At 43.0% G+C, this 13,832-nt stretch overlaps 1 protein-coding gene across 4 annotated transcripts in view; it reads left to right on the top strand.

Moving 5' to 3' along the window:
• The window catches only part of gnao1a (guanine nucleotide binding protein (G protein), alpha activating activity polypeptide O, a), a 69,279-nt gene that overhangs the window by 38,987 nt on the left and 16,460 nt on the right, over positions 1-13,832 (top strand). For 3 of the 4 annotated variants that reach the window (XM_030793008.1, XM_030793023.1, XM_030793016.1), the window contains exon 4: positions 8,509-8,669. In XM_030793008.1, coding sequence (XP_030648868.1) covers positions 8,509-8,669 — 161 coding nt within the window. Of the gene's footprint in view, positions 1-3,294; positions 3,312-8,508; positions 8,670-13,832 lie in introns of all 4 variants that reach the window. The other variant, XM_030793031.1, reaches the window with a different exon arrangement.

Here is a 13,832-nt window from a genome sequence, read left to right as displayed (position 1 = left end):
GCATATGCACTCACATAGACTCAGACCAAGCATAATCAAGACACTAATTCACTCTGAGACTTTTGGTTCATGTGAGTATGTGTTTGTGTGTGTGTGTGTGTTAGAACGTGTGGGTTTGTGTTATAGTGGTTGAATAACCAAAGGACAGTGTGTCGGCTTTGATTATTTATAGTGGTTTTATCATCTTTACAGTTGAGGTGGAGCTTGTACTCTCACATGAACTGTCCAAATAAGAAAATAAGATAATTAAATCCGACGGCTTTTATGTGCATTAGTATCATCACCGTAAAACGACTGTATTTACCCTGGACGTGTTTATTCTTAGACCAGCAAAACAAGCTCCTCTTTATCAGCAGATAAGCAGCACTTGTCTGTGCATTGGTGTGTGTTTGTGTGTGTATGGCTCTGTATGGACCTGTCTTTGAGCTTTTGGGTTTGTACGTTTGTGAGTGTTCACTTCTTGCTCCAGTGGTGAATGTGTTTCTTGTGGAAATAAGAGTTTCTTTCTTTGTCTGCATGTGAAAATGGAAATATGATTTTTTTCTTGTTCGCCAAAAGTGTCTGAGTGTTGCTTTTTTCTGTTCTGTTGTAGCCTCTCTCTCTCCCCCCCCCCCCCCCTCTCTCTTTCTCTCTCTCTCTCTCTGGGTAGATTTTCATCCATTTTTCCATAAGCTGTGTTTCGCTGCTAGGAAACTGTTGGTTGCCACAGAGACACAGCTCATCGGCCACTTGGAAAAGCACGGCGTCTCACTGCATCCTGGGCTCAAGTGTTTTTCTTCAGCTTGCTCTTTCTTTCTTTCTTTCTTTCTTTCTTTCTTTCTCTCTCTCTCTTTCTCTCTCTCTTTCTCTCTTCCCTCTCTCCACTAACTCAACAATAATGGCACAGACAGAGCTTTAATGGTTGTAGTTGTCAGAAGAGTAGTGTAGAGCTCATTTGTAAACTAGCTCTTCTGAGCTGGAGCAAATCTTAGATGATTAATCAATGGATTTGTGATTTATGAAGTACAAATTGACCTGAAACTGCTTCCAAGGAAACACAGCATGTGGAAAATCCAATATCCAACTAACCCTAATGTTAGTATGTTTACTTTTCCAACACTGTTTTCAAAGTCTGTCCTCCTCCAATACAGTGATGACTTTTTTACATGAAACACACATGTCTTTCTCAAGACAATGTGTGTTGTACATGATCCTTCAGGAAAAAAAGCTCTTTAGTCTTTGGTTTGAAGAATTAAAGAGAATGTATTGTGATTCTGTGAGTCTGGGGACAGCGAGAGTGACTAAGGCATTGTGGGATTCCATGTCGTCCTGTAATGGCCGTCCCTCTGCGTGCCCTTTACCCGGGAGACCTGCAGGGCGGCGCTCTCCAGCAACAGCTTCACCTGCGCCCAGGTTCCACCTGACTGAGCAGCCCAGTCTCGTCTAATTACCCAGCCTGCACCAGTCCTCATGTCTGCACTTATTTGTTATCCGCAAGTCTCTTTAATTTGATTTCAACTACTCATTGGCCCCCAGGGGTGCTGGTAGAACAGCAGTGGGACGCTTCAGAGGAAAGCAGAGGGAAGATGGGGTGTGGGTAGTCCCAGATGGGGGTGGGTGGGGGGATAGGGAAAGATTTCAGCTCAACCATAACTTGTTGACACTAAGAATGACTTAAAAAAATGTCTTCTTGTCAGTTACAAGTGTGTGTTATTAAGACACACAATGTTAAAATGCTAAAATGATATGAGATGAGATGAATCTCTTGGGTGTGTCCATTACGACTTCTAAGTATTTGATACAGTGCTGTTTCTGAGTTTGCATATTTTAACACGAGCCACACCCAAGTTAGTAATTATTGACTTCAGTGCACATCTGCGCATTCGCGCTTTCGTTTCCTGTCATGTTGTGATCCACCTCCTGTCTGTATTGGTCTAAAACTGCTAGAGGAGCTCTCTAAAAAGGTGAGGCAGGGGCAAACGAGGTAAAATGGGGTATTGTGTGTCTTAAAGCTGTGGTGGTTGCATGGTGAGTTTCCTGCTGCTAAAAATAAAGAGAGAGAGAAACACACTCTGGCCAACCATGCAGAGCCAGGCACAATGCAGGAAATGCCAGGTCTCAACAGACTCCACAAAACCAACCCTCAGGCCCAGGACAGAGAAAGAGAGAGAGAGAGGGAGAGAGAGAGAGAGAGAGAGAGACTCTCCTCTGTCCTTCTTGTTTCTGTAAGCATCATAGGGATGAGAGAAAGCTGAAAACATAAACAGAGGAGGAGAACAACGGAAACATCTGTGGGTCACTGTTTAAGACAAAGCATAAGGGCAAGCTCTTTTCGTTTTTTAACACGTAACCCCCCCCCCCCCACCCAACTTCCCATGTAATCAAGTTATTGCTGCTAGCAGAAGGGGTGAGGGTGAGTTTTAGATTTGATTGTAATTATTTTTCTATAAATCTAAAGCTGTCATGTTTTACCATGGTATGTTGACTCTGATATTCAGCAGTAGGGAGAGAGAATGGGTGGGATTTTAGCTGTCTGACCCAATTTCCCTCGCTCTCTCTCTCTCACTCTCTCTCTCTCTCTCTCTCTCTCTCTGGGCTTCAGTGGGGTCCCACAGAATGAGTCAGAAGAGAGAGAGCAATAAAAAGAGAGAGAGAGAGCTGGATAAGGGAAGAAGAGCTTACGCAGAGGGAAAATGCCCGTCCCCATCCACGAGTAGTGTTTTGCGATCTCAGTGATGATGACACTCCCTCTTTCATTCAGAAGAGGTTTTCATACCCTAGTCTGAAAGCAGTCATCTTGACATTGGCTGAGCCGCACAGGCTCCCGGTGTTCTCTTGTCCAGAGACCAAAAAATTCCGTCTAGTATGCCGTTAGTCTGGCCCATTTTCTTCTGATGAGGGACGTGTCTGTTTTATTGATCACGAACGACGAGACAGAATGGATCTCAAAATGATTGTATCGGTAGCACATGCATGAATTGTTTTGTTTTTTGTTTTTTTTTTCCATGGCGGAAAAAAAGGTGCTGCACTGGGTGGGTGACGTAATTGCAAGGGATCGTCTCTGCTTAATGTTGCCTGTTTTGGGCTGTTAACTCAATTGGAACTGGGTGTGTCCTACCCCCCCCCACACACACACACACACTCACACCCATGTGATGCTAGTGTCTCTACCGTGGGGGGAACGGAGGAGCTCTGGGTTTGAAGGACCAACAGCCATTAAGGCACAACTGGAGCGTTCAGTAGGAAACAGAATAACAGTTAAATATTTCATCAACTAAATAATTCAGCAGCTGCCATGGGAGGCAGAGAAGAGAGAGAGAGATGAGAGAGAGGTGGGGAGGGTGAGAAAGAGAGAGAGGGGGGAGGGTGAGAGAGAGCAGCAGAGAGAGAGAAGGGGGGGAAGCATCAAATCAGCGATTGCATTCCCCAGGAAAGGAACAGTAACCATGGTAACTGGAGCTGACTGTCACATGATGCAGAGGAGTGGAGAAGAAGGGAGGGAGGGAGGGAATCTGTGATAGAGCAACAGAGAATGAGAGAAACGATAATGAAGAGAAGAAAAAGAGAGGGAATCTCATAGGGGAGGGGAAGGAAAGAGGGTGTAGACACCTCAATATTTCAGTTCATTTGGAAAGAGGCAAGAGTCCTGCGTATTAACCAAACTGTCTCCTCATGAGTGTGACACAGACAGAGAGGGAGGAAGAGAGAGAGAGAGAGAGAGAGAGACTTCAAAGTGCATAGAAAATGTAAAAGCTGTAGAAACCTGGAGTGTTCTTTGCAGATAATCTAATGTGACGTATAAATATGAATCAAGTTTACTTATAAAAATGTAAGTCAAGTGCATGTTGTCTACATTCTTGTATCGCTCTGTTGTAGGAGAACACATATGTGTCATGACATTTCATTGGTCCATCTTATATATATCAACTGTAATTCCTAGAATTATATTTAAATAGGAAATACATCAATATGTGTATCACATACACCCATGTTTCCTATCTTTGTGTCAGAAGGAGCATTTTAAATTTATATAGACATTTACACAAACATGATTTTCTTATACAGTAATTACCTAGTGTGTATTCCATTTATAATAAACAACAGGAGTGATAATTATTATGGGTTGGCATATGCCGTTAGAGCATACAATACCGCCAGCAGGCAAAAGGTGTTCACAGCCATGTTGTAAGATGACTCACTGATCTTGGAGCATTGAGTTATATCATATGAAAAATCTGATACAGCTCCCATTTCAGTACAGCCATCATAATTTATACAGATTGGACTATAATTTATGTTATGTGCATTATAAATTAGTGTAGTGTTAAAGTGCAGTTGTTTGGCCCTGTATCAGGCAGTAATTTATAATTGGTTATTGGCTGAGCCTTGGCCTGTCTGCTTGATTTTGATTGGCTTTAAAGCTATTCGTGGAGATTCCTTCGTCCTGCAGGGGTTCATACCACTCTTAATCTCACCCATCTGATTCTTATATTTAACTGCCTCGTAGTTAGCTGAATTAGAATGTTAGATTACAAATGGGATAAAATCATTTTGCAAGGTAGACCTCCAGGTCTGGGTTTGGCTCTCAGTGCCACTACAGTTAGCCCATTGCCCCCAAGCCATGGTGTAGCCTTAACACGGATGCATTTACCACTGAAGATCCACCGGATAGATTCAGACATGTACTGTAGCATGGATACTGCATTGGCAGCTGACATAGACATAACATTAATGACAGGCTATTGACTGACTGAGTGATTCAGAAATGATTTAGATGGACACATGGTCGTTTAAGCAGTCAAATGAGATTTGACCTGAGCTCTCGGAGCATCGGGCGAAATACCATAGTATCGCGTGGGTATCGTGGGACACTTAGCCTAACCTCTGTGTGTGTGCTTGTGGATGATCTACTGTGCTCTGTGAGTCTGTGGACTGCCCACGGCTCCATAAAGATGACAGGACCGTGTCTCTGACTGAGATAATGAGCTGATCTGAGGGATGGTCGCGACCTGCTCGCGTGCCATCCAGTCCCATAATTATAGCCTGCACAGTTTCCACACTGAACTGAAGAGAAGAGCCACTTCCGTGGATCCACAGTCACTTGTGCTATGGGGAGGACTCATTTACCCCCTGAACGTTTTTTTTTCTAATCATCAGCATCCCACAAGATCTCTTTATTCAGTCCTCAGTTCAGTTTTTTTTTTTTTTTGGTCTCTTAACATTAAGAGATAAGAAAACGTTGTGGTAAAGAGCTGTCAAACTTCCTCCATTCTCTTAGTCCCACATTCGGGAGCAAACGGATCAAAAGGTCTGTCCCAAAAAGATGACATGATCATAGCGTTCCCCCCAGAACGAGGACTGTCATGGAAGCTTGTCAGCTTTGCGAGTGTTAATAAGGATTAGCTCTATGACAATAACCAGAAGATTTGTAATTCCTAATCCTCGTTAGGAGAATTGAGATCAGGCTCTCAAGCTTAGGGGACATTGTGATACCAAAAAACTAACTCAGGGTCCATACGTCTCGACTGGCAGCGGACCATCTGTCACGGCCTGGACCCTAATTAGTAAGAAAAGCTGGCTACTGCTATAGCTATCAATGTGGAGCCATTCTGTATGACCGATGAGGCGCTGAACAGCAGGGCATTCACATCTTACAGTCAACTATTGCACCATTAGATCCAAAAGTCCCTGATTCTGATATTTCTGCAGAACAAAAGTTTCTGAAGATCCAACGCAGAAGTAGAAGTATTTTGTGAAGGGCTTATTGTTAAAACAAAAAAGTATTTTATTTCATGGATTCAGATTTTACTATTAAATGTCTGAGGATGAAAAAAAACAGACTTTTTTCTAATCACAATTATTGTGTAAGTGCATTGGATTGTTTATTTTAACCTCTAATTTATCAACCTGACACCCAAGAAGCACCCTAAGTACAATGTTTTTTCACTAAGATTTGAACAACTTATAATTTAAAATTCACTCTGTGAATGTGCATTTTAAGTGTGAATGTATATGTTGGGATGTGTGTCAAGCATTCATGACTGAGACTCATTTGAAATTGAAATCCCAGCAGGTTTGGATTTCTCCTTGTGTAACTCCCTCATCTGTAATGAATGAATGCTGATTAAGATTGCTTAATTCTCTTCTTTGACGGTATGAAGGTAATGAATAGCTGTTATGTGTGCTTCGATGTAACTGATCCAATTTCAATAGGCAGTAACTTCCCAGATGCACATGCCCCTCTGTACCAACCCCCAGCCCCCCACCTCCTCAGCAAAAAAAGTAAAAAAAAGAGCAGGAAGGAGAATTACCCAAGTCATGACGATAGAATTACCCAAACCATTCTGTGCCGTTGCATGTTTAGTACTACTTGTTTATATAACCAAATGGATTCAAGGAAAGGCTACGCTCACCCACACTATATAAGCCAAGCATGGTATATAAGGAAAAATTATTATTTTTATGTATATTCATTAATCATAGAGAGCCTCCTCAGGCAGGTTTGAGAGTGAGTTTTGTGGAGAGGGCGTTGGTCTGAACGGGTTTTCCGGAAGATTCCATCCTGCTGAGTTCAGAAGACCTGCTCTCAAAGGTCAATCTCACCAGGGGAGGAGAAGAGGGAGCCCCTGTCAGCCAATCACATTTCTCCCTGTTGCTTATGCACTGACTCCTACCATCGCCATGGAGATGACTAGAATATCAGTGCATTGAAGAGCCCTGTCTCAGAAAATCCATCGTCTGCTGTTTCTGTTGTCCTCAGGAGAGACCTTAGCAATTATAAACGCAGTGGCCAAACATACAATTACTGGGACTAGTGCTTAGTTTTTTTGTACTGAAGTTAAATGGGTTATTGCTGCATCTAATGTTATCCAATCAATTATGTTAAGCCCTTGCAAACACACATACACACACACACGCACACACACACACAGAGCCTGCTGGCCCCCTCTCCACAAAATGTGAACACTACACTCTTTCTCCTAAAGAACAATGGAGAGAGTTGAGGACACCCACTTCTCCCACTGATTTCCCCCATCTCTTCACATAACTTGCTTTTCTCACTGCGGGTTACCCCCTGTCTCTTTCACTTTCACTCTTTCAAAGCCCCTCCTTCCTCGTCTATTTCTCACGCTCTTTCTTCTTCCTCTTTTTTTTTTTTTTTGGCTTTTGAAGTGACATCTTTGTCATTTCACAGAAGACAGAGTCTATTCAGATTTTACTGGAAGAGCTGATCACTCTTTCCAGTGCATTGGGCTTCAGAGAAACAGAGACAAAGGCCAAGGGAAGTGATATGAAGGGTCAAGTGAGGGACTGATGGATTGTTTAAGGTGATGAGGAAGTGTGGGAGATGAGAAGTTGGGGGTGGGGGACAGGAAGTGAACTGCTGAATTTGTGAATTGCAAGGAAGATAGTGCCAGTGATTTTTTCTTTTCCTTTGCCCATGCCTCCCATCTCTGGATATTTGACTGTGTGTGTGTGTGTGTGTGTGTGTGCTGCATTATCAGTGCCTCTGTGGTGATCAGCTTTAGTCCAGTAGAGAGAGAGAGAGAGAGTATAAGAGATAAAATGTACTCAGCATTTCTGCCACGCCCACTGCTGACCTTTCGTTTTCTGTGCTGTGAATCACCTGGGGCAGTGAGAGGCAGGTGGAGGGGGCAGCAGTCACCTGGGGCAGGTGTAGGGGGGTCAAGTGTGGATGGACTTCAGTTACACACACTGTGTACTGTTATGGATATGTGCCTTCACCATTGAATCACACATCTCACACACAGACCTTAAAGACACAGAGAAAACTGGCTCAAGATTAGCGAGAGAGAGAGAGATCCTCGTACCTTGTAGGAAGCGTTTTACTTTGATTTTAGGCTTTCTGGAAAAAAGTCAAAGCCTTCACTAAACATTCACACTGATTTTACATATATATGTGTGCGTGTGCGTGTGCGTGTGCGTGTGTGTATGGGGGGGGGGGGGGCTTGGGGGGGGGTTAACTGAGTAATAAGAGTAATATTGTAACCACACGGGAGCTCCCCTTTTGGCTTTGTGTCCTGGGACCTGTTCTATGATATATGCCTTTACTGGGTACAGTTTTTCAATGGCTGAGAGAGTGGACTCTGTATATGTGGAGCTGTTTCAATTCCACTTAAGCTTAGTTTAGACAAAACACAAGCAAGGTTTGCTATTAAGATATATCTAAAAACCTTGAGTAAGAAATATGAATGTTAACTCACTCTCTCCATTTAGTGGACGGTCAAACGGTGTCTTTGATGCTATATATGTATTGTAAATATATTTTGTGAAAGTGGTTTGGAATCACATTACAGAGTGAAATCAATATCAGGATATTGATCACATATGTACTGAGTTACCTCTCTGTCGCTTGACATATGCTGTTATTCTTTATGTGTGTGTGCATATGTGTGTGTGTGTGCATCTGTCTGTGAGAGAGAGAGAGAGAGAGAGAGAGAAAGGGAAATAGGAGGACAGAAATGCGTAGTGTAACATACGTGTGTGTGTGTGTTTTCTCATTTGCAGGCGGATGCTAAGATGGTGTGTGATGTGGTGAGTCGTATGGAGGACACTGAGCCTTACTCCCCTGAGCTCCTGAGTGCTATGATTCGTCTATGGTCTGACTCTGGTATCCAGGAGTGTTTCAGCCGTGCCCGCGAGTACCAGCTTAACGACTCCGCCCAATAGTAAGTATCGCCCTCTACAGGAACGGCATGGAAATGACTCATTTGACTGGCATGCAGCCTTAATTCACTTACTCAATAGTCCATCAGAAAACTGAACATATAAAGGTTATATTCAGAGTTGTAAAATTGCCGTATTTACCATGTATATTTTTAGCTGAAATCTTAATTAATTTCTAATTTGTCTTTGTGAAGTGTCATCAAATAGTGTTTGACTGTGTCTGTTGTCTTTAATTTATTTAAGTCCTGCTAATCTCAGCATTTCATTAATTCTTTATACAACACCATTTCCTTTATACGAGAGGCTCTGGTGTCCTTGTCAGAAAAGGAAAAAAGTGTATACCTGCAAGAAAAACATCCAGTCATTTTGCATGTGTGTGTTTATGAAAACAGCAAAAGTTAGTAGTCAGCGATATTTATGGGTCTTGCGCTGTAGTTTATTTTAATAGCCTACATGCTTGTCCTTGTGGAAGCTAGTGTTTGGACAGAGACAAATTACTGGCTTCTCAAAAATGGTTGTTGAGATTCTGTTGATAAGCAGAGACAACAGCAAAACGGAAAGAGTAGAGCTCGATTCTCCAGCTGCCAAAAAAGGATCCGTCTGTATCGGGTCAGCCAGACCCAGCTAATTCACGAAACAGGCTCTTCTTCAGCTCTCTAGCCTCCTCGTCCGTTCTCCTGCTTTACGCGACGTGAATAATCAAAGGTGAACATCAAACATTCCTGACCATGCGTCTCGATTGGTGGTGTTATTTGAAAGTCATATGAGACTTGAGTATGTACAAAACAAAACAGCTCACGCAGTCCTTGCTGAGCTGTCTGGATCGCGCCTTGGATGCGACAGCTATTTGCTCTCCTCGTTACTGTCCGTGCTATGTGAACGAGTCTTGCCAAGGGATTAAAAACAAAGCACATTCACCCAGATGAGGGGAAATAATTCTTGGAATGGACAAGTCATTCACACGAGATTAATGTCAGTGCTAATATCGTATATTTCAGGGCTTTACGTTTGATTATGGTCTTTGATCAGCTCAGACTGTATTATATTGTAATAATGACATAATGAATGTATGTTATTGCCCGAGCTTTAGGACTTATTTGGTACACAGTGGTCTGGTTGACCTGTTGTTAGTTATAGTGCATACGTCCTTAGACACACACACACACACACATCTTCAACTTTCTCTGATCGAGGATGTGTCCTTTGTGATGTATACTACGTGAATCCCGATGGTCTTCATTTGGTGACCCATTTAGTCACAATGGGCCACATGTCCCTTTACTTTGGCTTTGCATTTATTCGCATCCTCAGGACATGGATGACTGGCTTTTGCATGACAAAACCAACAGTATATCCTAACATTAATGACCTGTCACTGTAACACAACCTCTTCTCTCCAAGAATAGGGATTTATAATGGATCTTAATCTGTACTTGCCCCCTGGCCAGTAACACAGAAAAACACACACGGTACAAGTGAGGACCTCAGTATATGGGCTTGACAATAAAGATGACTTTCTGAACCCTAAGGCCCAGTGCATTGTGAATTTGAATGTGATTGAATGGACTCCATTTTTACCATATACTGTGTGGTTGAGAAGAGTATTTGTGGATGGTTTGAGGGAAGCCCACATCCTGGAACATTCCTGAAAATGGTCTTTAATGTGAGATGGTAGATGACAATCATGTGTTACTTGAGTTTGCTTGTCCTGCTTTGTTCACAGGCCAAGTTATTTTTATTAACTCTCACCTGATTATCAGATGAATTTATGTTTTTAGAATCTTCTAGAATGGAACTCTGTCTGTTGTTCCAGATTAGAGGTAGATATCTAGATTTATTTTCTATGTCCTTTGTATGCCTTTACTCATTCAGAACCTCTAAAAGGATCTAAAACATCTAAAAGGATGTGCATACAATAGGTAATTTTCCAAGTAGCAATGGGAATTGATGGGTCCCGTGATGGAGCTGGGCCACCCCACACACAAGGCCCACGATGCAGTGGGATGTTGTGCATTAGGAGAGTGTTCCAGACGCAGGGTGTTCTAACAGGATTTGATTGGCTCTCAGCCCTGAGCACTGTCATTGTTTATCCTCTGGATAGCTTTTCCACCCCTTATCGAAGGTATCAATGACACCTCCCTTACTCCACTTCCCTTTCCATCCTTTTCTTCTCTCTCTCTCTCTCTCTCTCTCCCCCTCTCTCTCTCTCCCTTCTTCTCCTCATCTGTCATATGCCTTCCTCCTCTGTGCCCTCCAGCCTCCTTTCTCCTCGTCTTTCCTCTTCTGTTCTCTTTCGCTCATTTATTCTCCCTCTCTCTCTTTCTTTCTCTCTCCTCCTGTCCCTCTCAAGTTGTCATCCATGTCATCCTCTCTACCATTTCTTTTTTTTCCCCCTTTTTTCCTCTGTTCTGTCATCTCTAATCTGCTTTCTGCTTATTTCAGTGTGCATTTAAATTCTCACATTCACTCCTTTTTTTTTCTCTGTCATACTCAATCATTCTCTATCCCTCTCTCTCTGCAGTCATTTTCTCTACCTTACTGTTGCCATCACTTCTATGCCTGTTTTCTCTTAATCTAGTCTTTTATCCTTTCATCTCCGTTCCTTTGTTCACTCACTTTTTCTTTTTTCTTGTTCTCATCTCTCTCTCTCTCTCTCTCTCTCTCTTTCTCTCTCTCTCTGTGTCTCTCTGGCTGTGTTGCTCCAGACGGTGGTGGTATGGGAGGCTGCAGACAGGAGGCTGGGTGCTGAGAGGTGTTGCCGGGCAGAGCACTCAAGCAGCAGCAGCAGTGAGAGACAGAGAGGAGTGAGAGAGAGAGAGAGAGAGAGAGATATGGAGAGGGAAAGAGGGAAAGAGAGAGAGAGCACGAGAGGAAGAGAGAGGGAAGGGTATATGTGTGAGGGGTGGACCTGGCAACTTGCCTGAATGTCAGAGAGATATAAGCCTCCCCAAATAAAAGAGTGAGCAGCCTGCATCACCCTCTTCCCTCCTCTACAGTAGACCCAGAGTGACACAGACTTCTCCACAGTCAACCCAGCTCCATTTATCAAAACCTTTCACTTTTGTTTTTTTTTCTGGGGGGGGGGGGCAGGTTTACATACTACAGAATGCTCTCAGACCATCTAACACCATTTCTTAACCTTGTACCTTGTAGCAAAACATGTGGGCACAGACATACACACACACACACAAACACATACATGAAATATAGGGATCACCTAGTGACCTCCTCCAGGTTTTCAGTTTTGTTTCAACATTAATCCATATTTCATGGTGCTTTCACCTCAGCCCTGTCGGATGTGACATATTGCATTCACTTTATTTCTAGGCAGGAAAGACCCATTGTATATTTAAGAAAACTTCTAATCAGACAGCTCACTGTTTGGAAAACCTTCATGGAAATCTTCTCCATACCTAACGGAAATCCAAATTTTCATTTGTTTCCCATTTGTTCATAAACAGTAAGTCAAGGGAGACTGAACGCGTAATAAACTGAAAAAGAGAGGGAGAGAGAGCGTGCATGAATGAACCAGAACCAGAAAAGAGAGAGAGAGAGAGAGAGAGAGCTGCTGAGGAATGAACCGAAGCATGTCCAATAGGGAGGGACTTCTCTCATGGTGTCTGTCCTCTGTTTTGGCCTTCTACATGTCCATGAGGAGAGGTCAAACGTAGGTATCAGCCACTTGCTGACTTGAGTGAATGTGAATGGGCTGCATTGCCTGTGGCAGCCCTGAGGGTGTGGGATCCATCTGCATTAACATTCTTATATGCCAGTGAACCTGACTTGCAGCAATAGCACCTCCTGGAGTTAGAGAGAGGTATTGCAGATTGTTTGAAATTCTTTCTTTGGATTGGGGGGTGGTGGTGGTGGTGGGGGGAGGGGGTCGTAAGAGTTAAAGTCCCTTTTCGAAGTTCACTTGAGAAACAGTCTGCGGTACATTGATATTAACCTCAAAATGCTCTCCTTCTGCTCACCTCTCTCTCTCTCTCTCTCTTTAACTCTCTCTTTCTCTCCACGTCAGTCTTCTGCCCTATCATTAACAGCCTGTGTCTGCGACCAAAGTCTTCAGGCATCAACAGCTAATGAGCTGCAATGGAGTTGGGCACGGTGCCACTGGAACTGTGAGAGCTTGGCTTGAGATGCCTCACATTTGCATAAAACACACAGGGCGTTGTTGATGGTTTATTAATGATTTTTTTTTTAACAACAAAATGACAGTCATATATTGTCAGGTAGGCTGCAGTGAAATGTGTGTTTGCATCTGTCAGGCCATATGTGACAGAAGGGGGGAGGATTGGAGGAGGGGGTGTGTGATGAAGTTATCAGGCGTCAGATGGATGTTTATACTGTGAGGGGAAATGGCACTGGCCAGAGATGGTAAAACCGTGTCAGACATGATCACACAGCACTGCAACAGACAATCCCCCCCCCCCCCCCCCCCCCCCACACACACACACACACACCCACACACACTCACACCCCTCATCTGCCCCTTACACAACACTCACACAGACACACAGACAGAAAGAAAGAAAGAGAGAGACAAGGGTGTGTATGTTCCAGTACTTTAATGATATAATTTTTAATTGTATGTTTTGATTGTATCTTTTTTTGTGGTTCAAGTCACATTGAGTTTCAGTAATAGTTACATAGATGGTTAGTGAGAATTAGAATCATCTTTTATACTTCATGTCAGTGGGAGCATTAGACTTTTCAATACCTAGAATTTTTATTGGTAAACACATCAAGTTGCATTTGGGTGCTGGCTTGAATTTTATTTCAAAATGTTTGGCAGCTAGGTTTCACCACTGTTTCTTCAGAAGAGAACAGGAATATTTGAGTTAAGTGTTTCATATGGTTGTGTGAGACAGGTACCTTGTTTTTCCATTAAAATTAGCTGACAATTTTGAGCACACAACTAAAAAATGTTGATAGCTATGTTTTAATGATAATCTTATGTAACATCTTACAGTTTAGAAAGTAGCGCCCGAAACATTTCTGGTGTTTTCCTGCCGCCGGATAAAGAAGTGCATGATCACAACAACCATGAGGGTTGTGTTTGAGTGTGCTGGGATTGGCATCAGGTGTGTGAACAGTTCACTGGCTTCTCCACCTGGACCTCCCTCACCCTGTGGATGATTACATAGTGCTTTTAGTCTTAAGAG

Source organism: Chanos chanos, chromosome 2 (genome assembly GCF_902362185.1).
Source record: "Chanos chanos chromosome 2, fChaCha1.1, whole genome shotgun sequence".
Classification (NCBI taxonomy): Eukaryota; Metazoa; Chordata; class Actinopteri; order Gonorynchiformes; family Chanidae; genus Chanos; species Chanos chanos.
Note: the sequence above shows the minus strand (reverse complement) of the source record. Positions and strands in the feature narration are given on the sequence as shown.